The sequence below is a fragment of the Pan paniscus genome, chromosome 5, assembly GCF_029289425.2.
Source record: "Pan paniscus chromosome 5, NHGRI_mPanPan1-v2.0_pri, whole genome shotgun sequence".
Taxonomy (NCBI): Eukaryota; Metazoa; Chordata; class Mammalia; order Primates; family Hominidae; genus Pan; species Pan paniscus.
Genome location: NC_073254.2, coordinates 166,289,723 through 166,317,424, shown reverse-complemented (window position 1 = coordinate 166,317,424; position 27,702 = coordinate 166,289,723). Strand labels below are relative to the sequence as shown.

Here is a 27,702-nt window from a genome sequence, read left to right as displayed (position 1 = left end):
AAATAATAATTTGGCACACATAAATCTTTCAGATGAAGGAAATGGCTAAGAAACAAGAGACTAAGACTGTGGCTTTTCACTAGGAGTCTGTTAGGTTCAATGTACCTCAAAGTAAGTCTGGAAGGCAAGGCTTGTCTAACAAGAATTGTAGGCATGGCTATTAACGCAGGTTGTGCCTGATAAACTAGTTAAAAAGGAAACTACATTTAAAATAAGATTTTTCTTAGAAAAATTAAAAAGCTGGCAGCCTAGACTAAAAGAGACTGTGAGCATCAAATATCTGAAATGGACCTTGGGCCTTCAACATTTTAGGGTCAGGTAGTAGAGGCAGACAGCCGCCTGGCCCTCAAAAAGACAGTCCCCAGGCCCTCAAAAAGACAGTCCCCCAGCCCTCAAAAAGACAGTCCCCAATCAGAGGAGCATGCTCCGTCAGAGGACGCCAAGGAGGATGATGATGCGAAATAAGAGACTTCCCTGAGAGTGGATGCAAGAAATATATGTCGTCAACTGCCTGGATGTTTTACCTTTCACAGGAACACAATACAAATGACGTTTAAAATCTGTTTCCAAAGACTTATATCCTACAGAATCAACCTGCAGCAGTAGAAGGCACTAAAGAATCAGCCGGTAGGGACTTAGAGAGGCTGATGCCGTGCTGTCTTGACACCTAGTGTGGTAGACAACGTAACAGTCCCACAAAGATGCCACGTCCTAATCACTGAACTTGTTAATAAATTCATTTCCATGGTAAAAGAGACTTTGCAAATGTGACTAATCTTCCCTTGAGATGGAGAGATTATCCTGGGTTACCTAGGTCTCAATCACATGAATCCTTAACAGTGGAGAAATTTCCCTGGTCACGTCCAGAGAGAGGTGTGGTTGAGGAAGAAAAGTCAGATAGATGTAAAGTTCCTGGCTTTGGATATGAAGGAAGGGGGCCATGAGCCAACACATGTGAGTGGCCTCTAAAAGCCAGAAAAAGCAAGGGAACATTCTCTCCTAGGGCCTTCATAAGGAATGCAGGCCTGCTGACCCTCTAATGTTACCCCAGGGAGACTCTTGTCAGGGTCTTAGAGGTTACGTCATAGGCTTCTAACCTACAGAATTGTAACATAATAAATTTGTGTTGCTTCAAGCCACTGAGTCTGTGGTAATTTGTTATGACAGCAATACAAAATTAATACAACTAAGAATTACCCAATCTGGACAGGGAGGCATACAGTATTTGGTTATGACTTACTGGTTTCGGAATGCCAATACTTCAAATGCAAAACAAGCCTACCAATAAATAAATAAACAAAAGAGACTGATACAGATCATGAATTACTAAAATCTCATTAGCTATCTCAGATGCCACAGCCAGGGCCAAAACCTTAGCAGGCTCTCAACTTGGACAGTGACAGATGGTTCTGAATTTTGAAAATTTAAATGGCTCATAAATTTTAAGTATGAATTTCTTCTTGTCCTTAAAATAAATGCTTGGCCTCACTCCAAAGATTCTGATTCAATTTGTATGGCGTAGGACCCAGATTAATATAGGAAAGTTTTGTGTAAAAGCTTTCCCGATGGTCTTAATAAGCCATGCTTGAGAACTACAGCTCTGAAGGACCAGATTTTTATTTACATCATTCAAAGGCTTAAGCTATTAATTTAGCCAAATGGATTGCATAATAGTATTAAGCTGACTGGAGTATTCAGTCCAGATCTATTTACATCTCTATGGATTCAATTCACTGGCATTTCTTTTTTACTTTTATTTTTAAGAGGCAGATTCTCATTCTGTTGCCCAGGCTGGAGTGCAGTGCCACAATCATAGCTCACTGTAGCCTTGAACCCCTGGGCTCAAGTGATCCTCCCACCTCAGCCTCCCAAGTAGCTAGGACTACAGGTGCATGTTAGTATCTATTTAGATTGTTTCTATGGCATTTTTCCATGTCCTCTAAAAGTGCCCAGCTAACTTTTTGGAGAGACAGGGTCTTGCAATATTTCCCAGGCTGGTCTTGAACTCCTGGCCTCACACAGCTCATTGGTGTGAAGTTTGACAAATAGCTCTTGGATATAAAATATAACTCCCCAGTGCATTACTGTGGCCTAGAGACATGGGAACTATACCATAAATATAACTTGTGATTATACAAGGCAATCTCCCAGTCATTAGGGCACAAATGAATATTTTAACTTTGGGTAAGAGGTTAGTTTTTCGGAAAAGCAGTCACTGGAGAATTAATCACTAGGGAACATACTCAGGAAATTGTTCAGAGATACGACAACCTTGATTCCATAGTAGCTAATAAGAAATCTAGCTAATTAGAAATCATGTTTTGTAGCTATTATGACCCAAGACTTGGCTCATAATATGAACATAAAATAACCCCTTCACCTTAACTGCCATCTGCAAATAAAAAAAAATGGAATGATGGAATACACTGTTCAAGAAGCAGTTCAGAAGTCTCACTGGTATTTGAACTTTAACAAGTCACTTGCCTTCTCAGTGTTCAATCCCTTTGTGATGCTATTTTCCCAATCATATATCTCCATAGTGAATAAGACCAACAGGTGAATTAAAAGAAGTTAAACACACACTTACCACATGATGCAGCCATTACACTCCAAAGAACTGACCAAAGAAAAATGAAAGAATATGCTTATGCAAATATTTATATAAAGATATTCATAGCAGCTTTATTTGAAATAACCAAAACCTGGAAACAACTCAAAAGTTCATTACCAGGTGAATAAATAAACACATTATGATACACAAATAATGGAGCACTACATTTCAATTAATAGGAGTTAAGTGTTGTTCCAGCACTTTGGGAGGCCAAGGCAGGTGGATTACTTGAGGTCAGGAGTTCGAGATCAGCCTAGCCAACATAGTGAAACCCCATCTCTACTAAAAATACAAAAAAAAAAAAAATTAATCGGGCATGGTAGCACATGCCTGTAATCTCAGCTACTTGGGAGACTGAGGCAGGAGAATCACTTGAACCTGGGAGGCAGAGGTCGCAAGGAGCCAAGATCCAGCCACTGCATTCCAGCCTGGGCAACAGAGCAAGACTCTGTCTCCAAAAAAAAAAAAAAAAGGAATTAACTATTGATATATATAGTGCAATCATGAATCTCAAAATAATTTTGCTGAGTAAAAGAAGGCAGGCAGAAAAGAGTTTATAATGTACTCTTTTATAAAAATTCAATTTATATTAAAGTATAGAAATTACAAATAAAATATAGTGTCAGAAAATCAGTAAGTGACTGCCTGGGGATGGGATGAAGAGGGGTAGACGAGAGGGATTTTCAATGAGGCACAAAGGAATTCGAGAAGCAATATGTTCAGTATCTTAATTGCAGTAAATATTTCTTGGGCATATACATACATCAAAATTGATCAATTTTTTTTGTGCATTTCAAATGTGTGTAATGTACCTATTATACCTTAATAAAACTATAATAAGGAGAAAAAGAGTAAATGGGCCAGACCCCAAGTATAATGGGTCACACCCATCCTGAACAACTGTTACTTTTTATGATGACTGAAAATATGACTTTATTTTATATGAATTTTCCCAGCAGCAAATGTATACAAGGCGTGAAATACAAAACTATGCTCCTGATGAGAAGCGACACTTTTAGAGGACATGGGAAAATGCCATAGAAACAATCTAAATAGATACTAACCTAAATAGATACTCATCCAGGGTGAAATATTTATGAACAGTCATAGATTTTACTCATTGAAAACACTCACTTCAAACTTGTTCAGAAGGCAAGCTGAACCACATGACAGACCATTCAACTTCAGAAATACATACTTTATTCAATAAGAAGAAAACTGATCTAATTAAAGAACTTATTAATAGTTATAACCAAATTCTAGTAATAACTAAAGTATATGAAACTTAGGTCAATCTCCAGGTAACTGGTTTGCAGGCATAGTAAAAATAAAATTCACTTGCATATAAAAGATAAAATAGTAACTGTTTACTCTCTCGATGCCATTAGATGCCTCAGATAATTTCCATTTTTATACCTCAAGTCTGTATCTGCTACTAAAAATTATTTGAGCTTTTGGGAAACAAATCAAGATGAATATAAGGTAAAAGAACCAATAACTCATGCCCCTGCATCAATCTTTATAATTTTTGGATGACAGAACATGTGCATGTTTCTCTGATTCCATCCAATATTAAAAATGACATGGATTAAAGAACTTAACTAGGCTCTTTAAGACATGCCTGGTCTGTGTGGGAACCAGTCCACCCTATGTTGGGCATCAGATCTGTAGGAATTACCAAGCAAGCTGGCAGCGTTGGCTCATACCAAAGAGTGAGTCAACTTTCAGCTGTTGTAATTCGTCAGGATATTCAACAAGTTGATCAGTCTCAAATCACTAAGTTGTGAATTATATCCAAATACTACAGAAACAATCAAACTTGCATTTGTGGAGTTAGGAAAGTAGAACACCGTCTAGAGCAGCATTGTTCAATAGATCTTTCTGCAATAGTAGAAGTTTTCTGTATCTATGCTGTCCAATATGGTAGTCACTAATTACAGAAAATGTCAGAAGAATGACATTAAAATGGTTATTTCATAAATTTACACTCAAATTCAGATTTGCAAAAACCAGATCTGTATGAAGAGTTAAATCTTTTTAGAAAAGTTATTCAAAGATAATCATCAACTCTATGCTAAGATTTGTCTTTTGGGATGATTTATTAAAAAATGTATCTCAATGGAGTCAAAGCTTACTAAATTTTTTTTTTTTTTTTTTTTTTTTTTTTGAGACGGAGTTCTTTCGCCCAGGCCGGACTGCAGTGGCGCTATGTCAGCTCACTGCAAGCTCCGCCTCCTGGGTTCACGCCATTCTCCTGCCTCAGCCTCCTGCGTAGCTGGGATTACAGGCGCCCGCCACTGTGCCCGGCTAATTTTTTGTGTTTTTAGTAGAGATGGGGTTTCACTGTGTTAGCCAAGATGGTCTCGATCTCCTGACCTCTTGATCCGCCCACCTCAGCATCCCAAAGTGCTGGGATTACAGGCGTGAGCCACCGCACCAGGCCTAAATATTCTTAACAGTTACTGTAACAATTGCATCAGCAGAAAGATCCTTCTCAAAATTAAAATAAAAAATTATGCATGATCTTGCATTTCCCAAGAGCAAATGATAACATTCTCAATCATATGTAATGAAAATGAGGTTACTAAAAGTATAAATTTCAATGACCTAATAAATAAGGTTCCAGAAAATACAGCAGGAAAAATCATATGATCAATCAAAACAGCACATTAACAAAGTATTGTTACCTATAATGCTATGTAAAACTACGAAACCAAAAGTATTTTTTTTCACAATTTGTAAGTTCATGCTGTTACTCATGTATCACTGTTACTATTATGTTTATAAGAAATAAACTATTTTAAACAGAAAAATGTATATTCTAGTACCTGTATTGATACATGAACTGTGGCTAGTGAAACTGAGGAACTGAAGGTTTCATTTCACGTGATTTTCACTGATTTAAATTTAAATACAAATAGACACATGTGGCTAGTGGCTAACACATTTGGCAGTGCCAATCAAAAGTGTTAATAAGAGATAGGTAGGCCAATATTGTGCCTATTGAATAGTTACTCTCAGAGCTTCATCTGTGTGATAATCAGATTTGTCTGAGAAATTATAAGGTCCAGATGAGACACACAGTCAGTTCACTTTCATTCTTCCAACTAAGATATATAAACACATTTAAGACTTGTAAAACCTATTCCCGTAATGCAACTTATAACAGCACTGTATGAGAACATATGACTGTTTTATTTTGACAGTATTTGTTTGACTAAGCTATAACTGTACCCCATTTTTTCAGCACTTCCTGTATGCACAGCAGATTTCCTAAGTGGAATAGTTTAACTGCCTTGGATCAAGGGGGCTTTAAAATTCTTTTGAATGCAGGATCTATAAAACTTTTTGGCTTTGCTCGACGAGATCCTGGGTGCAATATTGCACCATTCTTCTTATGATGGGAAAAGACTGAGCATTCTACGATTGGGTTGAGGAATTATGTCCCATAATTTAATTAAACCAACTATTGCTCCATGGATTACAAAGCTATGAATACCTTTATCAGTTATCAATTGCCCCAAAAAAGCTGCATAACAAACCATCCCAGGGCTTAGTGGTTTAAAACAATAATAATTTATTTAGTTCATGAATCTAGGAGTCAACTAGGAAGTTCTGCTGCTCTGAGTTGGACATAACTCATCTCAGCTTGGCTCACTCAGGTGTCAACTGTCAGGTGGTGGGTTGGCCAGGGACTGGCTGATCTAGGACATTCTCAACTGAGAGGTCATCCTGTTTCTGATCCATGTTATTTCTCATCTTCCATCAGATAAATTCAAGCTTATTCATATGGCTAAGGTAAGGTTCCAGGAAAGAAAATGAGAGTAGGTCAAGTCTCTTAAGGCCTAAACTTAGAGTTAATAAATGGTAAGGTCAATTCAGATTCAACAGGTAGGGAACAAAACTCTACCTCTCGAGGAGAGACGTTACAAAGCCATATTTCAAAGAGCATGGATACAAAAAGGGGTGAAGAAATGTAATTTCTTCCACAAACCCCAACTAATAATACCAACTTCTGGGTTGAAAGCAAATGATATTCTTCAGGAGTACATATTGACATTTGGGTCAAACTTCCCGAGATAAAGAGAAGTTATTACCAAAGGACCTAATGGGCTGAAGTAAACTGGAACCCATCCCAGTTTATGGAACATCTTAATCTGGATCAAACGGTAATGGACTGATCTTATCTGGCCTTACAAAATAAGTTAATTCCAAGTGGAGTCCATAAAATTTGAAACCTAATAAGGCAAATATATTATGAAAATCAGTATCAGTCTAAAATTGTGAATGGCAGCCTCCAAACTATTGGAGTAAGAGTCCCCTTGCTTGAAAGTCTTAAATGTTTTCACTAGACTAGCTATCATCATCTTACCAGTCCTGAGCTGTTGGTGAGAATTAGATACCAGCCAGATTCTTTCATTATGTCTTCTAAAATAGCCAAATTTAATATAGACTAATTTTAAAAGTCATTGTGTCCATCTGTTCTCAATTGGTACAAAGAATATGGAGAGAAAATAAAATAATGGCTATAACTTCACTGAGGTGTGAAAAAGGCTGATAAGGACAGAATAAACCCCATGAACTCCTACAGTTAATATACTGCTAGCTGGAGCAAATATTAAATATGCAAATATTGCCATATTGCAAGAAAATGCAGTATATATTTTTAAGGGACCCCAAATTTATCAAGTTATTACTAATAATTATATTTAGGAATCTACTGTAAAGGAACAATCCCAAAACAGTAATAACAACTGTGAAAAATCTGTGTACCATATTCAGTGTCTTTTTTTTTGTAAGAAGGAAAATTAAAAGTCATCTAAATGACTGACAACATAAGAATGGCCAGTAGTTATAGTATTTTAACTGGTTAGAATATTATGGAGCTTTTAAAATGGTGGTTATAAAGACCATGCAGCAACATCAAAACTATGTAAAATATAATCCTGAGTGAAATAAGATAGAGAATTGTATGCACACTGTGATGATAATTATGCAAAACAATGGAAAAGAATGCAGAGTTTCAAGCAGCGTTAGTAGGAGCTGCCTTTTGGAACTCCTTTTCAAAAGCTTAAAAATGTTCTTCTTTTTTTTTTTTTTTCTTTTTGAGACAGAGTCTCGCTCTGTCACTCAGGCTAGAGTGCAGTGGCGCGATCTCGGCTCACTGCAACCTCTGCCTCCCAGGCTCAAGCAATTCTCCTGCCTCAGCCTCCCGAGTAGCTAGGATTATAGGCACCCGCCACCAAGCCCAACTAATTTTTGTATTTTCAGTAGAGATGGGGTTTCACCATGTTGGCCAGGCTGGTCTTGACCTCCTGACCTCAAGCCATCTGCCTACCTTAGCCTCCCAAAGCACTGAGATTACAGGCATGAGCCACCATGCCCAGCCAGAAATGTTTATATCTTTTGATTAAACTTCTAGAAATTTAACTTCTAGAAATACAACTTAAGAAAATTATTCAAATGTAAAAAAAGAAAGTTTAGAATGAAAATTTTTTTATTATATCACTGCAACATTTTTAAAAATTGTGAATAAGCAAAAACAGCCTAAATAGAAAGAATGAAATGCCTAAATTATAGCTTATCTGAATGCAAAATGTTAAGCAGCCATTAAGAATAAAAGAATTTAACGACAAAGACAAATATATCAATGTATAAAACATTTCTTTTAATACAGCAATATATAAAATAATATTAATACATAATTTAAAACTATATAGAGAAAGATGAAAACATGCCAAAATTTTAACAGTGACTAACGATGTTTAGATAAGAGCAAATTCTTAATTCTCTTCAGCTTTCTAATGCTTCTGTATATTTCCAAGTGCATGCAATAGCATATTAAGCATGTATTACTTTCATCATCAGAAAAAAATTATAAAAGACTGCATGGGAAAATATAAGAGAAAATATCTATATTGACACTAACTATGTAAGGGTGATTGATTAAAGATTGTTGTCTTGTTTTTTCTAGTTTCCACATCCTGGGATGTAGTTAAGTTAAACTTACAAAATATATAATTTTTATGAAATGATCTATGTCATGCCCTGTTTTCTAATAAGACATGACACTAGTAGTAACATTTTACATTTATAGTAAGTATTTTCAGTTTGCAAAGTATTTCACTTGTATTATTTTATTGTAAAGTAGTTCATTTGTGTTATTTCATTCAATTCATGCAGAGTTCTGTGTGAGGTGGATATTGTTGTCATGTTACCAAAACTGAGGTTCTGAGGTTAAGTGAGGTCATGCAAGTCATGCGGCTGATACATAACTGGACTGGTATTGGACCCAGTGATAGTGCTTCAAAATGCTACACCCTATCAGCTTCTATGGAATTTCTAATGAGTCTCATCAGGAATGAAAAAGCACTATGCCATTGCAAACATGATACAAATCTTTTAAGCAGCTAAGACATTTACTGGAAGAGAGTGACTCTGATTTGCTTTACAGCTCTTTCCACTGTCCTACAATGATTAATTTTTTAGAAGTTATGTTTTGATGTTTCAGTTAGTGCTTTTCTAACACACCTCCAATCCCTTGATATACTCAACTAATTAAGCAGTGATGTGTACTTTACATTAAATACTTTTTAATTAGCCACAGTGATTCCTAAACTACTCAGCCTGGGCTTGGGACCTTTAATATTCAAACTGGCAATCTAGTGCACATAAACTCTTTATTTAAATAGTGACATCTGGGATTAAGTTCAATAATGGTTTCTATGGAAACTAATGGCAATATCAAAACTTTCCAAACCACTAGAAGTGACCCAATTAGAAGAGGTAAAAAGGAGTGACAGATATAGTAGCTATCAATAGTATGGAAAGGTTAATTCTCCTTCCTCACACTAATTTTCATAGATGTGTCTGCATATTTGTTAGAAGATTATGGAATTCATTTGATATTCAAGGATCTCAAATGGATAAGAATAATACATGAAGTGAAAGTTTATTGTTCTTCAATAACATTGAAGCCAATTTCACAGAAATATAGAGATTAAAACCGAAGACCAAGGTAGGTATACATGAATGTATACATCATAGATAATATAGATAAACACTGCTAAAGATAAAAGTATAAGAATTTTGCTGCATAAAACATAAATAAGTTTTATGAATTAATTCAAATAGAAAAGTTAAATAAACCTCCTGCCTTCCTTAGACCTAAAAAAGAGAAATATTTGCTGAACTTGACTCCAGAATGAAATGCAAATATAAACATGTTTCATAAAGATTGTAATCATATAAGAAGCTCTTAAACATAGCTTTGAGATTCAAGCACAGCATAAAAATAAATCAAGATTTGTAAATTGTTATTTCTTGCTGTGAATACTAACCCAGTTTAAGCTTTAACCTTGACATTTATGTACTGTCACAATTAAAAACCCAAAATATTAGTGTACCTTGTTGCAGAGTTTTAACTTGTTTTGAGAGCTCAACAAAATATCTTCCTAGAAATCCTTATATAAATGATCTAAGCATAAGTAGTATCCTGAATTTTACTAATAAAACACAATGACAAAATGACATCTGTAGTTGGACCACCATCAGATATCTCAGACTTAATTTATCCAAAATCAGCCTCTTGGACTTTCCCTAATCTTTTTTTCCTGAAGTCTTCCTCTGTCTCAGTCAATGGTGACACCATCTTTCCAGTTGCTCAGATTACAGTTATTCTTGACAATTCTGTCAGCAAATCTCAACCTTCACTCAACATGTCTTCACCATCAAACCACTTCTCTCCACTTTGCTTCCCACTACCGGGCCCAATTCACCACCTTCACCTGCTTTTTCAGTAGGCTTCTCACTGCTCTTCTCCTTGGGCCCTTCAGCAAAACTCCCTACCCTGAATGAAAATGTAAATTAACTGATCAATTAGCTAACAAGAATTGACTGAGCTCCCAGAGATCCATGTTGTATAGGGTTCTATGAAGCAAGTATGGATGCTTTGACTACAAAGATATTACAGTTGAAGATGGCAAACATTTCTTAGGAAACAATTAGAAAGCAATGAGAGATAATATATTACAAAATACTAAGTCTAAAAATAGACACTATGTTGTCTAGGAGGTGTGGGTTGTCGTTTCTTTGCTGCTATTAACCTTATGAGCCTAGGGAAACTGTTTCCCCTGTTCACCCTCATCACCTCTGTTTTGCAAATAAGGAGACTGTCTTGGATGATTTATTGGTTCATTAGAATGCTTATTCTTGGTTTATCTATTATTTCAGAGAAAGGAGATGTCTATTATTTCAGAGAAAGTAGAAACACCTACATGGCAGAGGTGGGTTATTGTTTAGCAATGTCTCCCCTTTCTCCTGCCTTTCGCCGCCTCCCTAGAAGCCACACTGAGGAAGTTCTAAAAGATTGAAACTTCCTTATTTGAAAATAGATCCATACCAGGCAATTTCCCATTGAACTCTGCTGAACCTTATGAAGCCAAACATACATTGATGCATTTACATATATTGGTATCTGAAAGCATTTTCTAACATCAAACTATGAATACTATTGAAAATAGAAATATTTTATGTAATTAGCCATATTCTTACCATCCCCTGTAAAAACTTGTTGTCCTCTATTGTTATTTGTCTATTTCATGTATGTGATCTGTTTTGATTTGCCCAAAGAGATGGCAAGCCTCTCTAGGTCAAGAGTCATGGATTATATGCTTCTCTATCCCCCTTTGTTTGCTATATACAGTGTTTTATACATGGGCGTAATATGATTCTATACCTTTATAAATAATATCTGCGTAGCCTACGTACAGGATATACATGTCACACCACTGTTCTACAATACAAATTAGGTCATGGATAGATTCCATCACCCATTATCATGAGTGCTCCATTATTCTATGCTATCGACCCAGTAAGAACAACTGGGTTTGAATGGCGTTATGAAAGGACATAGATGATTTATCTTGGCAGCATAGAAAATACTGAAAAGGACAGGGGACAGCAATGTCCCTATGCAGTAATAATAATACTCCTAAAAGTTACAGTTTTCAGAATCTGGATTATGGTAGTACTAGGGGTTGCAAGGAGGACATCCTGTGGATTTCACCACGCCCCTGAAGAACTTGGAACAATGTGCTGCTGTTTCCTGACATGGCATCAGTGAGTAGTGCATGGTGCTCATCTGTCCAGCTATGAACCATTGTTCTGACTGAAAGATCAGAGTGCAGTTTCTTGGCCCCTATGCCCACAAACACTTTTGTTGGTGGTGTGGCTTAGGGTCACATTACCTCATCTTCTCCTGACTTCTGTATCTAAACAAGCCACAAAGAAAAAAGAGGATCTAACCAGTATTGTTGACTTATGTCTATGGCTAAGGTCTCCTAAACATGTTTGTAATAAAATCTCTTCCTTCTGTCTTAAATACTAGATACCTGACTCCTCAGTTTGCTTTTCCTTTACTTCTGTTATCTCGTATCACTTGCTCCAACAGAGACCAAAGTTGTCTTTCCAGATTGCCATGAATCCCTGGGGTAATACACACTTCCTCCTTATTCTAGCATTTTATAAACACAGATGGCAATTTTGTCTTTGGATCTCTAGCCCTGGCACCTTCTATTCTCATTCAACAAGCTGCAATAAATCTAGAAGAGATGACCAAACCTCTGAGTTGTTATTTTGTGAACATGAGTTACCTGTGCAGATTCGTTTAAAGTTGGGATTTTCCAGAAGGTGTCCTGGAAGGCGGCACTGGAACCGATGTTGCCAGAACTCAGGGAACCAGGGATTCCTCGTGTTAGTGTCCAGCCTCAGTTTCAGGAAATAATCATCAAATGACCTGACCTCTGGAGACTGCAGCTTTATCGTGATTCCCCCGTTGGCTTCCACCTCATAACCTTCAATGACTTCATCTCTGTCTGCCCATCCATCACTAAAAAATGCAGGGATTGGGGTAGGGAGAGAGAAAGACAAACATCTCACAAATAGAGCTCAGAGTTATATACGAATGAAGCAATCCAGAAAAGGCTACAGTCTATTTTAAGCCAGAATTACTACCCATCAACTTTTTTTTTTGGTAGAGAGTAGAAAGTTTTGAAAGCATAATATCCTGTTTGTTTCTTTGTTTTTCACAATTGTGAAAGTGATGATGAGATGATGACAGCAACACTTACAATTAAAGTTCGATGAGTATTCACTAGTCATCAGATTCTGTGCTATTCACTTTTACTGAGAGGGAAGACATTCAGCCACAAAGCCTATCAGTCACTCTCCAAACCAGAAGAAAATAAAATCTAGGTACCTCAGAGGCTGACCTTCAAAATAAGAGCTCAACAAGGTTTCAGCATTGCAACGAAGATCATTACATGAGCTACCTTACATAGATAAGAAAACTGATATAGTTCTGAAACATGCCAACCACAGTTTTTTCTCCTGGGACATCATTCAAATCTGCCTCCCATAGAAGTAGCCAGATATTTTCATTTTTTTAATGTTACTTCAAAATAGCAGCATTAAAGAAAAACAATCTCATCTCAAATTATAAAAAGAATTCTCCTTCTCACTAAATGGGAGCACACTGACATTTTATTCAGTGAGATAGAATTTTTGAAATGTGATCACCTTCTAGAACATTCCTATCTACCAGAAGTAATGTAGCCCCAGTTTAATTCAGGTGCACATGTGAGCCAGGCCTATGAGGGTATCAAAGACAAATTCCACCAGACAAAGCTAAACACGCAAAGAAGACTCTGTTCAAGACTATTACAACATATGAGAGACACTGAACCCAACTCTGCTAAAATAAAAGATGGGAAGGTTTTTAGTCCCGGGTGAGCTAGTGGAAAAGTACTGGAGGGCCACTGGCACGAGGTCGGCCCATGTGATTAGGCATCTGTGTTTGCTAATTGTCACATTAGACTCCTGCCGTCCCACAGAAACTGGAAGGGAGGGGTTTACCACTATTCTTGATGATTACATTTAAAGGGATGTCTGTCAGGTCCTTGTCATTCAGTAAAACTTCTTTGGTTTCTGAAATTAGCAAGAAACTAGACGATCTACATCTCAAAAAGGCAGAGAAATAATTTACAGTTTTAGGTTTTCCAAAGTAAATGCTCTTAGAAAAGGGACGTCAGGGGCCTGTACGCAGGAAGAAACCTGTCTAAAGTTTAGTCAAGCTGAAGAGAATATTAAGGCTGTCTTGGTCAGGGGATGGATTTATTCTTCTCTGCACAGAGTGGTGCCCTGAAGTTTGTGGAATATAAAGATGCAGTCTCTGCCAAAGAAAGCATTTTATTGCTTGCTTCTCACAGAGAAGGGACTGGGCAAACATTAGTGACCATATCTCACCCTTGGTTACCTGAGATCAATTGAGATAAATGTACTCTTAGCTGAGCTAAGCAGTGCAGTTCTTCTCTAGAATCTTCCCATTGAACCACACGTGAGCTGCATTTTCAACAGATCAGGGGTTGCTGAAGGTATAGCTGACTTAATCTGACCCAGAACTAAAGGGACTTTGAGGTACAGTAGAGTCTAGCCAGCCACACCAGAGAATGTATTTTTTATATGCTTCCAAATCCACTAGGGTAGAGACTCTACAATTTTGTATAGATCCTTCCTTCCTTCCTTCCTTCCTTCCTTCCTCCCTCCCTCCCTCCCTCCCTTCCTCCCTTCATTCCTCCCTTCTTTCCTTTCTTCTTTCTTTTTTCTTTCTTCTTTTCTTTGTTACTTCTGTGTGTTCCTAGCAGTCACTGTGTGCCAGATGTTCTGCTATGAATTCAAATGAGAATAAGACTCACTATCCTCTGCCCCCACGGTGCTACAGCCTTGTGGGGAAAACAGACACTAAAAAAGAATTACAAACTCTATGAGGCTAAAGAAAAAGAAGTGCCTTTAATCCTAGGACTTTGGGAGGCCAAGGGAGGTAGATTGCTTGAGCTCAGGAATTTGAGACCAGCCTAGGCAACATGGAAAATCCCCATCTCTACAAAATAAATAAATAAATAATAAATAAAATTATCTGGATGTGTTGGTCCACACCTGTGGTCCCAGCTATTTGGGAGGCTGAGGTGGGAGGATCCTGTGAGCCCAGGAAGCTGAGGCTGCAGTGAGTCATGATCTTGCCACTGCACTCCAGCCTAGGCAACAGAGCAAGACCCTGTCTCAAAAAAAAAAAAAAAAAAGCGACCAGTATCATGGGGAGCGATAGCTTGGGGGTTTAACTTAATCTGGTGTGTAGATATGACACGTGTGCCTGCTTGTGTGTGTGCACGCACGCCTGTGTGTGTGAGGTAGTGGGGGATAGAGGTAATTAGAGATGGCTTCTTTAAGAAGGTGATGGCTGAGCTGAGACCCAAAAGAGGAGTCAGCCTTAGTCAGGTGAGGAGAAGGGGAGGGTTTGGTATAGAAGGTTCCTGGCAGATTAACATACAAGAAAAAGTTTGGCACATTCAAGGAACTTAGAAAGAGTTAGTATAGCTAGAGAATAGAAAGAAGTATGGCATGCGATGGGGGTGGGTACATAAATCCCAGCCTAGACACTGTTAGTCTGAAGACCATGGGAAGTCCTCAAAGTGTTGTAAGCCTATTACTCAATCAGGTCATTCTGCTCTCCTCCCTCATGGTAAATGACCTGCCTATTGTTCTAGTGAGTCCTCTGCTTACCATCGCTGAATATGATGGCCAGTCGAATTGATTTTAAAAAGACTGACTGATTCATTTTTTTCATATGTCCAGTCTGCTCAGAAAGGCTCAAACCGGTTTATTTACATTTAAATGTATTTATATTTACATCTTAACTACATCTACAGCAATTTGAAGATTTGAGCTATAGTTCATGACACAAAGGAGGATAAAAATAAGACCAGTTAGACTTTGAAGAAATTCTGTCTAAGGGTAAATATTTAAAAATTGAAATGACATAACTTGAAAAAAATAACTGCTTTTGACATAAAGGTTAGGGTTGAAGTGTGTTTCTCCCTAAGGTTTAATAAGATGTGAAATTTGTTTTGTTTACAGTCTGTACAAGAAAGTCACCATCATAAAAATGTGTACGAAATGAACTTGCTGTGATGTTTATGTGCAATTTAAAAGCACATAACAGCTTAGTTTGTAAAGGCAAATGCTTTGTGTCAATTCTAGAAGGAGAGAAAAGTGTGACTTCCTGCCCTTGAGCCCACCAGCATTGAAGGGCACTTTATAGGACGAAAACTTTGTCTGTGAATATGTAGAAATTTTAAGTCACATGGTTTAGTGGTCTGGAATTCTAAGTCTCCTTAACCACTAGTTAAAGACCTTCACCCTCACTATAGGTGCCTGCTCTTTCAGAAGTTAGAGTTGTTGTTAAATCTAAGAGGTCATAAAATCAAGGAGAACCAGGATATAAGGAAAATATTCAAGTAGGATTTCTTGGTGGGTATGTTTTAAAGAGTTAATTGCTAAAGGTTTGTATGAGATCTTAAATCTATCACAGGTAAGGTGTTAGAGAATGCTATCACGAAAAAAAGTCACTAGAAAACATCTCTAAAGCAATCCTCTGTTTTTATACTTTCAAAGTGTTTCATCTTTGTATCACCTGTCAAATGCATTTTCAGAAAATTTTAAAGGATTTTTGCTGTTTCGTTGCATTGGGATTCTGTGTGAGGATGTTGTTTTGATGAATTTTCTCTGAAGTACACTTTAAAACAGCAAACCAGCAACATATCTGATTCCTGGTAGAGGATCTTTCTTAGATGGTGGTGGCAGGGTGTAAACTAGACTATGCTTGACCTGAGATGACCTGCAGGTACCTGGTCACTCGCCAAGTGTCTGGAGTGAATCCTGCTGTGCTGGGTAGTGACCCAGCCTCAGACAGCACTGGACTCTCTGTGAAGCACATTCACTGCCTCTAGCAGCTTCTGCTGCTCCATCTGCTTCTCAGTTATGAGTTCCATTTTCTAGCTGGGGTCTGGAAATAAAACTATATATTGTGAACTGTTTAACAGAAAGCTGTATGTCTTAAGTATTTCTCACTAACATACGAGAATTCTTATTTCCTATTCCCCCTCAATATTTTTATACAGCAATTCTTCATGAGGCTATTTTCCAATCAACCTATAAAATTTCACACTTCAAACCTGAATAGTTAGAAGATTTCTTCTATCTTATACATTCTAATATTAATAACAGGAAAATACTATTTCTGCTTCCACCAATTACAATTTGACAGGGGCTGTATGAATGTTACTTTTGCATTATATCAGTTAAACTAATTTAATTAGCAAACTGACAGTAAAAAACAGAAACACAATAGTATTTTTTAAATGTGCAAAAACATTTTAGAAAAACCTATTTTCATTCAATTAAAATAATTACAGTCTAGGTACTAAAGCAATTTTATTTGTGTTATGAGTTCAAGTAATTGTGTGTACCTGATAATAAAATTATAATTCTTTAAAATATTCCAGAGATTACAATATAATAGGGAAAAGATGAAAACCATAATCAAACGATATTTTTAAAACATATGTAAACAAATATGAAATTCTTTTATTTACAATGTTAACCATATTCACAACGGTTGAAGAAATACAGCACGTGTCATATTCATTTGACATTTATCAAATGAATAAATTTATTAATTTATTGAGCAAGAAATGAGGTGAACACTACTTTTTTTTAGCTTACTGCTTGGATGTTTTCAAATCATGGCACAAAGTTGAGGTTGTGGGGAACTCAGGTACAGCCCAGTGGATTTGCAGAGTTGAGAAAAAGGAGCTGGAAGTCTAGCAAAGCTAAGGTGGCCAGGGTTTACAGGGCAAATGCTGCAGAAGAGATGCTACAGCAAAAGAGAATGGTCTGCAGTACATCTCCCACAAGTATTCAGATGAATATTAGCCATTTATTTAATGAAATTACCTGAGGCTGAGGAATAATCAACCAATATGATTTGAAGGAGTAGCACCTGGAGGCCATGTATTGTTGGGAATAGTAACTGTTTCTAACAGCTAGAGTGAAAAACTTTAAATTCCAAGGAGAATTGGATAATGTATTAGGAAGGGTCTTGCCTCAATAGTGAAGAAAAATTGGATTTTGACTAAATACCACTCTGGGCCTGCCTAACAAACCATAAAAGCAAAATATAAGAGGATCAAAATAATTTAACTTCCTCCCAGAACTAGTTCCAGAACATTTTTTTTAATGCAAAATACTTGGTACTCAACAAGGTAAAATTCTCACTGTTTAGCATCCAATAAAAAATTACCAGGCATGTAAATCCATATGTGGATGGAAGGAGAAAGTGATATTAAAGTTACAATTATAATAAATTATCACACGGTGATGTAGGTTAGATAGAGGAATTTTTAAAGAGTCACGTAATAGGAATGAAGAGGAATATATTTTCGATTGGGTGGCCAGGAAAAGTATCAAGTGCTTTGAGAAGCAACTTTGAAGAGAAAACACTTAACACTAAGATCTGAGCTACATGAAGGCACGAGCCAGGTGAAGATCAGAGGGAAGGAAGTCTTTGGGCAGCTTGTGCAAAGGTCCTAAGACGGGAACAAGCAGCTATGACTGAACATTACCCATTGCCATGAAACTCTAGGCTAAGCAGGTTTACGTTAATCAGAAGAAAGGATATTTGAGTAGACACTTTTGTTTTTCAGCTATCTACTGTATATTTGATACTCTAAATTTTTGATGTGTTTTCATAGCTTTTGTAAAGTCTTTGCTAGGAAGTGAAGATGACATTTTCTATGAGAAGATGGTCCCATTTTGATAACCTAGATTAATGAGTCACTTCTGAGAGCAAAACTAGAGAAACAAATGAGCCCATCAGGGCTTAGAGCAAGCCACAGCTCTCTTCCTCACACCTTACTCAGTAGACCCTATTTCTATGTCATTAGGAGCTCAGAAACACCTCGCTGTTCAAAGACCTCACAAAGATATGCGAAGTCCTCTCCAGAAAAGTCTTAACATTTTGTTCTGAGAGTTTTCCATATGGCCTCAAAATCATCTTGTGTTATTGCAAACTGTTGGCTATAGGACTTCACTAGGATTCTGTTAGAATGGACCCAGTTTTGAAGGTGAAATTCTGCAAGGTTTGAGTGGAATTTGAAGTTTTAGACTTTGGCTTCACTAGGTCCCATAGTGAACTCATCCAATAGGCTCAGCCTCGTTACTAAAATTTCTATTACCACCTATTTTTTAGTGATCTCTCATTCTAAAGCAGCCCTGGAGTTCAGAGTAGGGCTCTGCTTCAGACAGGTGACTGGAAGCAAGAGCTATGCACAATTTCTGTAAAAAAAGAGAAAAAAAAAGTGTTCCTTAATAAGGACTATAGACAGTCTGAAAGCAGCCCTGGAGTTCAGAGTAGGGCTCTGCTTCAGACAGGTGACTGGAAGCAAGAGCTATGCACAATTTCTGTAAAAAAAGAGAAAAAAAAAGTGTTCCTTAATAAGGACTATAGACAGTCTGACCCTCAGCCAATTTAAAGTCATATGTGAAAAGGGCACAAAAGTATATATGGAGTCAGGGAGGGTAGGTATCATGAATAATAAGAAGTTAGGGGTTTATAAAATGAATGTAGATAATGAATGAGTTATGACTAAATTGTGAGGATATTGAGTTATTCTTGGCAATCATGCCTGGCTGGGCAGTTTCTAGGGTTGCAGTGTCATTGCAATGACTAAAATGAAACTCCCAGCTCAGGGGCCTCAGGCAACAAGAATAATTCTTCAGCACCACAGAGAAGGTAACTGTATGTTTTCAGTATTTGCAGAAGAAAGGAAGAAAAGAACACAGAGTGAAAGGGAAAGAGAGACTAAGAAATGAGCATCTAAAGACCATGGTAGCAGAACAGTCAGCAGTGCACATATAGACGGTTAATTTTCCAGGGCTGCTCCCTTGTATTCTGAGATGCCAACCAGGTTGTCAGAATCTCTTTTAGTTCTTTTAAAAACTGATTTATTTTTCTTATTTGAACAAAAGGTCAAAGCACAGCAATTTGTGGCTTTTCAAACGTGAATCCAATGGTTTAGTAACTCATTAACAAATCCCCCCTAACAGACCCAGTGCAAGTGATTCTAATCTCTAATTTCTAGATCCTGCCATTTGAAGAAAAACAAAAATGTCCTCATCAGTTTGGGGTCAATAGTTCTATGAATTGCTAATTCATCCTAAGTATCCAAAGTATCCCCTGACGTTTTGCATTAAAAGTAGAATATTTAAAAAAAAATTGTTTGGACTTTTTGGCTGGGTGTGGTGGCTCATGCCTGTAATACCAGCACTTTGGGAGACCGAGGCAGGCGGATCACGAGGTCAGGAGATTGAGACCATCCTGGCTAACACAGTGAAACCCCATCTCTACTAAAAATACAAAAAATTAGCCAGTCATGGTGGCACGCGCCTGTAGTCCCATCTACTGGGGAGGCTGAGGCAGGAGAATTGCTTGAACCTGGGAGGCAGAGGTTGCAGTGAGCCAAGATCGCACCACTGTACTCCAGCCTGAGCGACAGAGCGAGACTCCATCTCAAAAAAAAAAAAAAAAAAAAAAATTGTTTACAAGTTTCACAACGTAGTCAACTAAGTTAATGCAGATATTCTCCTGAATACAGAAGTATATATAAAAAATGAAATATAATCAAGAAACAAAAAGTAATTCCCAGGTGCTAGCAATGGTGACAGAAATCAAAGCCAAATGATATGCATCAGGGAATGCTTATCAACAATAGCCTGTAAGGCCCTGGAGACTGGAAATCGATTCTAACACCCATCTGGTGATGTGAAAGATGGCTTCATGAACCATAGAAGTCAGACAGCTGAAGCTGAGACCCAAACAGAAAACTGGGATATTTGAAGTCTTACAAAATCCAATAGAATGGAACTGGAAGTGTTGCCTGAGGAGGCTTGAAGTCAGTCCAAGGACTATGGTAGAAAAAGCAATAAAGGAAAGTCACCATGCACAAGAGTGATGTCTGAATTTACACAGCCTATATAAGAACCATAAGTCTAGATATTGTTATAAAAACTCATCTAACATTATTGAAAATCCCTAGGATCCAAATGAAATGCCATCGGAAGTCAAAATTTAAAGACACTTTTAAAATCAATGGAATTCTGAATTACCATTCTGGGAGGCAGGGTAGATGGGGAAAGGGGATATGTTAGTTAAAGGGTACAAAATTCAGTTCAACAGGAAGAATAAGTTCTAGCAGTGTATCATAGTGTGGTGACTATAGTTAATAATAACATATTGCGTATTTTTAAATTGCTAAAAGAATAGATTTTAAATGTTCTCACCACCAAGTAGTGATAAGTATGTGTAGTGATGGATATGTCAAGTAGTCTGATTTAATCATTCCAGAATGTATGCATGTATCACAACATCACATTGTACTCCATAAATATAAAGGATTAGTGTTTGTCAATTAAAACTAAAAGGAGCTAAAAACAGAACAACAATTCAACCCGGCAATCCCATCACTGGGTATATATCTAGAGGAATATAAATCATTCTACCATAAAGACACATGCACGTAAATGTTCACTGCAGCACTATTCACAATAGCAAAGACACAGAATCAATCTAAGTGCCCATCTATAACTGATTGGATAAAGAAAATGTGTATACACCACGAAATACTATGCAGCCATAAAACAGAATGAAGTCATGTCTTTTACGGGAAAATGGATGGAGCTGGAGGCCATTATCCTTAGCAAACTAATGCAGGAACAGAAAACCAAATACTGGATGTTCTCACTTATAAGTGAGAGCTAAATTATAACACATGAACACAAAGAAGGGAACAACAGACTCTGGGGCCCCCTTGAGGGTGAAGGATGGGAGAGGAGCAGAAAAAAATAACAATTGGGTACTAGGCTTAGTACCTCAGTGAGGAAATAATCTGTACAACAAACTCCCTTGACACGATTTTACCTATGTAACAAACCTTCCCATGACCCTTGAACCTAGGTTTTTTAAAAAAGAAAATATACCCACTAAGATAATCTCTCAATAATATACATATACATACACAGACTAGAGCACTAAACTGACATCAGATTCACAAATGAGTTAAACTTTACTTTTAAAAGACAATTATTCTAAAACTAGATATAAAACCTAGCACTATGCTTTGAGAAATTCCAAAAACATAGTGATATGGAATAGTTAAAAGAAATGGATAGGCCAGGTGTGGTGGCTCATGCCTTTAATCCCAGCACTTTGGGAGGCTGAGGTGTGCAGATCACCTGAGGTCAGGAGTTCGAGACCAGCCTGGCCAACATGATGAAACCCCATCTCTACTAAAAACTACAAAAAAAAAAAAATTAGCCGGGCATGGGGGTGGGCACCTGTGATCCCAGCTGCTTGGGAGGCTGAGGCAGGAGAATCACTTGAACCCAGGAGGCAGAGGTTGCAGTGAGCCGAGATCATACCATTGCACATTCCAGCCTGGGTGACAGAGTGAGACTCTGTCTCAAAAATAAATAAATAAATGGATAGATGATATTATTCTCAGAAAAATGGCCAAAACAAAATTAAATACTGATTAAAATATCCAACTAATCCAATCCTAAACAATCAATCAAATATCTAAACTCTCCAACAGAAGACAGGAAAGTAGGGGAGAGCACTGGAAAGGTAAGACAAACAGCAAGCGCAAGATAAGCTGATGACACTAATTCCACATGTATCAGTGATTATATGTAAATTCACAGGTTAAAAAAAAAAACAGAGACTTTCTATTAAATTAAAAAGAAAAACATTGATATCTTTTTTCTAACAGGTTTTTCTAAAATATGAATGTACTGAATAATTAAAAGTAAAAGATAGTAAGAGATTAACCAAGCAAATATTAACCAACACAAAGTAGAGGTTGTTATAGTAATGTAAGATACAACTTATTTTCAGGCATAAATCTTTATTAGGAATAAAGAAAGTCAGTGTCTCTGAAGATAAAATAATTTGAAATTTGTACAGTAAGTAACATAGCAAGATGGAAAGTAAATTGATAAAAAGAAATCTGTCTCCTCTATGTGAATCTCTCTCTTTGTAGTCTAACTTACTACTCTGTTATTAATAGAAGAAGCTGGCAAAATTTGTTAGAGATTTAGAATATTTTCACACAATTAACATGCTTGATGCTTGGTCTAATGAACATGTATAGGGTCTCCTTCTTAACAGAGGAGAATGTGTTTCGATGGCATACATGGAAATTTAAAAATTAATCTAGTTAATGTAAGTCTCAACATATTTTAAAAATTAATATATAGCCCACATCTCTGAGCATCATAAATTAAATTAGAATCTTTTTTTAAAAAAACCAATACATCTACCTCCAACTACTTGGAAACTAAAAACTTTAAACTTATAAGGAAATTGAAGTTAAAGAAGTCATAAATGAAACTTAAAACATATTATTTGAATGTAAAGAAAAATACCAGATATTGAAATTCATAGGAAGTAGCTTAAAGAGTTCTTAGGAGGAAATTTATTCCCAGAAATGCTTATATTTTTTAAAAAAGAGAAAAGCTGAAAATAAAGGAGCTTATTTTCAACCTAAGAAAATAGAAAAGAACACAGAATAAACATAAAATAAAGCAAAAAATAATAAAATTGGGGGAAAGATGTAATAAAAATGATCAACCAACCTAAAACTTGGTTCTTAGAAAACATTAATGAAATATTCAATCCTCTGAGATTATTGTCATGGATGAAAAAGAGAGAAGGCACAAAAAAAAATATTTAGCATAAAATTAAAATATAATGTAACTTCAGATACAGGATAAATTTTTTAAAAAATTATTTAAAATACTATGAAAAAGTTGATGCCAATAAATTTTAACTCCAAGCCAATAAAATTTAATCCTAACCGTTTTCTTAGAAAAGCTTAATTAGTAAGCCTGACTGAAGAAGAAATATAATATCTGAACAATAGTATATTTAACAATGAAATCAGTAGTTTAAAATGTACTCACTAAAATAATACTAGATTTACCAGATGGTTTAACACGTGTTCATAGAACAGATAATTGTTATCTTATAAAAACTCAACCAGAGATTTAAAAAATGAATATTCTCCAACTGGGGATATTATAACTTTCCAATTAAGGATATTATAACAATACTAAAACCAGTCAAAGACTGAAAGATTTCTGAAAATATATGCCAATATCACTCACAATATTGTTGTAAAAAATATATAAAGTCAAATTAAGGAAGATATAAAAAGACACTATATTACAATCATATTTAATTAATCAAGTAATCCAATAATTTTTTTGTTTTTTGCATTTATACCTGGTTGGCTTTATTAGAGGACTAGCAAAAGTCAGTCCTGTAGAGACGTCAGCTCAGGCCGATGTTTACAATTCACCTGCATCAAGCATCTCCTCTACATTGTTTTTTAAAAAATTATTCAATTATTTTTAAAACTTAAGGTGAAATTTACATAACATCAACCATTTTAAAGTGAAAAATTCAGTATCCTTCAGAACATACAAAATGTTTTTCAATCATCACTTCTATCTAATTCCAAAATATTTTCATTACCCCAAAATACAACCCCATACCCAGTAGGCAGTCACTTCCTATTTCTCCCTGTCCCCAGTCCCTGGCAATCAAGTCACTTTTTTATCTCTATAGATTTACCTATTCTGGATATTTCATATGCAAATGTAATCACACAATACATGAACTTTTGCATCCAGCTTCTTTTATTTAGCATGATGTTTTAGAGATTTAACCATTTTGTGGTGTATATCAGTGCTTCATTCCTTTGTACGGATGTACAGTATTACATCATATCAATATACTACGATTTGTTTATCCATTGGTCTGCTGATGAGCTTTTGGGTTGTTTCCATCTTTTGGCTATCATGAATAGTGCTTCTATAAACATATGTATACATGCATTTTTTTGACTATCTGTTTTCAAATCTTTTGGTTATGTATCCAGGAATGAAAATGCTGGGTCATATGGTAATTCTATGTTTAGCTTTTTGTGGAACTACCAAACTGTTTTCCATAGCAGCTGCACTATTCTACATTCCCACCAGCAACGTACAAGGGTTTCACTTTTGTACAAATTCATTAATTATTGTTATCTACATTTTTTGAATTCTAGCCATCTTACTGGATATGAAATACTATCTCATTGTGATTTTGATTACCATTTTTGTAATGGCTAATGATGTGACTACTTTCCTGTGCTTGTTGGTCACTTGTATGTTTTCTTTGAGAAATGTCTATTCGTGGCCTTCATCTATTTTTAATTGCATTTTGTTAAGTTGTAAGATGTATATATTCTTGATACTAGGCCCTCAACAGATATATAATTTGCAAATATTTCTTCCACTCTGTATGTTATCTTTTCACTTTCTTGATAATGTCTTTTCATGTATAAAAGTTTTAAATTTTGAAGTCCAATTAATCTATTTTTTCTTTCATTGGTAATGCATTTGATGTCATAGATAAGAATTAAATTCCAAAGTCATAAAGATGTACTCCTATGTTTACTTTTAAAATTTTATGGTTTCATCTCTTATATTTAGGTCATTGTTATACTGAATTAATTTTTGTTTATAGTGTGAAGGAAGGGTCCAGCATTATCATTTTGTATACAGATATCCAGTCCTCTCAGAAATATTTGTTGAGACTATTTTTCCCATGGAATGATCTTGGCTTTTTCAATGAAAATAATTTGGGTTTATTTCTGGATTCTCAATTCTATTGCACCTGACTATATGTTAATATCTGTCCTTATGCTGGTACCACATTGTTTTGATTACTATGGCTTTGTAGTAAGTTTTGAAGTATTAAAATGTGAGTAATTAAAATTTCTTTTTCTGTTTCAATATTGTTTTAGTTATTTGGGGCCTCTTGCAATTACATATGAATTTGAGGATCCATGTTTCCATTTTTCCAAAAACAGTTGTTGGAATTTGATAAAGATTGAATTGAAACTTACAGATTTGTTTAGATAGTTTTATCATATTAGTAATATTAAATCTTCTAATCCACAAATATTGAATATTAAGTTTTCCAATCCATGCATATCTTTCCATTTATTTGTGTCTTATTTAATTTTTTTAGCAATCTTTTGCAGTTTCCTGTGAAAAAGTCTTTCACTTCCTCATGTTTATGTTTAAGAAGTATTTGTGGTAGCAAATGAAAGAGAAGATAAGGGGGACTTTCTCAGAATAATAACAAAAATTTTCCTAAATATCAGAAGATCTAGATTTGCGTACCTACATATACACAAGCACACTACAGAAGCAAAGAGATAAAACACCTCAAGGAAGGCTTTACAAAGTATAAAATAAATATATATATAATATATCTGTTCAAAATAATATATACATATTTCTGTCAAAAAGATATATTTATCAAAAGAAGCAATATTGGCTTAACTCACAGATTATAATAAAAATAATATATTAAATTGGATTTCAAAGAACCAAAACTATGTTGCATACAACAGACCCACCTAAAATAAAACTTATCAGATTGAAAAGTTGAAAATAACATGATATGCAAAAGCATACCAGGGAAATGTAAACAAAAAGAAACCAACTAACATAATTTTAACATCAGAGAAGGAATAATTTAAGGCAAATGCCAATTTTAAATTCGTTTGATTAGCAACCTTAATTCCATCTGCAATATTAGTTCCCCCTTGTTTTGTAATATAACATAGTCACAGGTCCGGGAAATTATGATGTAGACATTTTTGGGGGGTCATTATTGTGCCTACCACAGTCTGCCCTCTGTTGCATAAAGATTTGTATCAATCCCACATTCAAAATACAGTAACTGTATCCCAACATCCCCAAAAGTCTCAACCCATTACAGCATCAACTCAAAGTCCAAAATCTCATTTACATTTCTTCAACTCAATATTCCCAGGTCTCATCACCTCAATCATGTAAAGCAGGTATGAGTGAAACATGATGTATCCTGGGGCCAAACTCCTCTCCATCTATGCCTGTGAAATTAGAAAGCAAATTATCTGCTCCTCAAAATACAATAGTCGGACAGGCATGGAGTACCAGTATATAGACATTCCCATTCAAAAAGAGAGAAAATTGAAAGAAAAAATGAGTCACCAATCGCAAGCAATTTCAAAACCCAAATGGCCAGACAATATTGGGTTTCAAAGCCTGGGAATAATTTCCTATGGTTACAGGCTCTGCCCTCTGGTCATGAGACTTGGCTCTCTGAGTCATGCTTCCTTTTTTATGAATGGTAGCACATGTTTGCAACTGAATAGTTTATCAGTCTATTTCCTGCCTGTATAATTTTGTGAGTCTGACAGTTATGCTTCATTTCATAGTCTCTGTCCCTTTCAGTCAGAGCTGTCAGTTTTTTACGTTGTTAAGAAATTCTGAAGAACCTTGTGTACGTCAAGAAAATGTTTCCCATTAAACAAGAGTTGCGTCCATGGATCTGTCCTAGATAATCTGATCTCTATTTTTGGTTTCTCTGGAGATGGCTAAGGAGACCCATAAAGTGCACTAATCTGTTCAAAGAGCCCCTTGTATGACCGAATACACTTATCTTTTGATCTTTTTAATGCAGTAACAAAAGGTTGTCCAGCCACACCCTTGGCTTTCCCTACAGATCATGTTTTCCTGACAGTTATTCTCCTAATTTTAGCATATTTGTAATCTGGACAGGCTGAGAATTTCCCAAATCCATTATTTTTGCCTAACATCTCTTTCATTTCCTTCCTTTCACACTTCGCTACAGGTACAATCATTTTTCATTTGGCAGTGGGGATGCATCCTGAAAAACACATCCTTATGTGATTTTGTCATTGTGTGAACATCATAGAATGCATTATTTACACTCACCTAGATGGTACAGTTTGCTACATTCCTACACTGTATATACATGGCCTATTGTTACCAGCATATAAATCTGTGCAGCCTGTGACTATATTGAATACTGTAGGCAATTGTAACACAACGCTAGGACATCTAAACATAGAAAATATACATACAAATAATGTATAAAAGCTAAGAAATGGTACCCCTGTACAGGACACTTACTATGAATGGAGCTTGTGGGATTAGAGGTTGCTCTGGGTGAGACAATGAGTGAGTGGTGAGTGAATGTGAAGGCCTAGTACATTACTCTACCATAGACTTTATAA

General features: G+C 36.1%; 1 protein-coding gene across 7 annotated transcripts in view; it reads right to left on the bottom strand.

The window, feature by feature from the left end:
* Positions 1-27,702, bottom strand: part of GRM1 (glutamate metabotropic receptor 1) — a 411,958-nt gene that overhangs the window by 120,374 nt on the left and 263,882 nt on the right. For all 7 annotated transcript variants that reach the window (XM_034963042.4, XM_034963043.3, XM_055114194.2 and 4 more), the window contains one exon: positions 12,265-12,500. In XM_034963042.4, the coding sequence (XP_034818933.1) occupies positions 12,265-12,500 (236 nt within the window). The remainder of the gene's footprint in view (positions 1-12,264; positions 12,501-27,702) is intronic.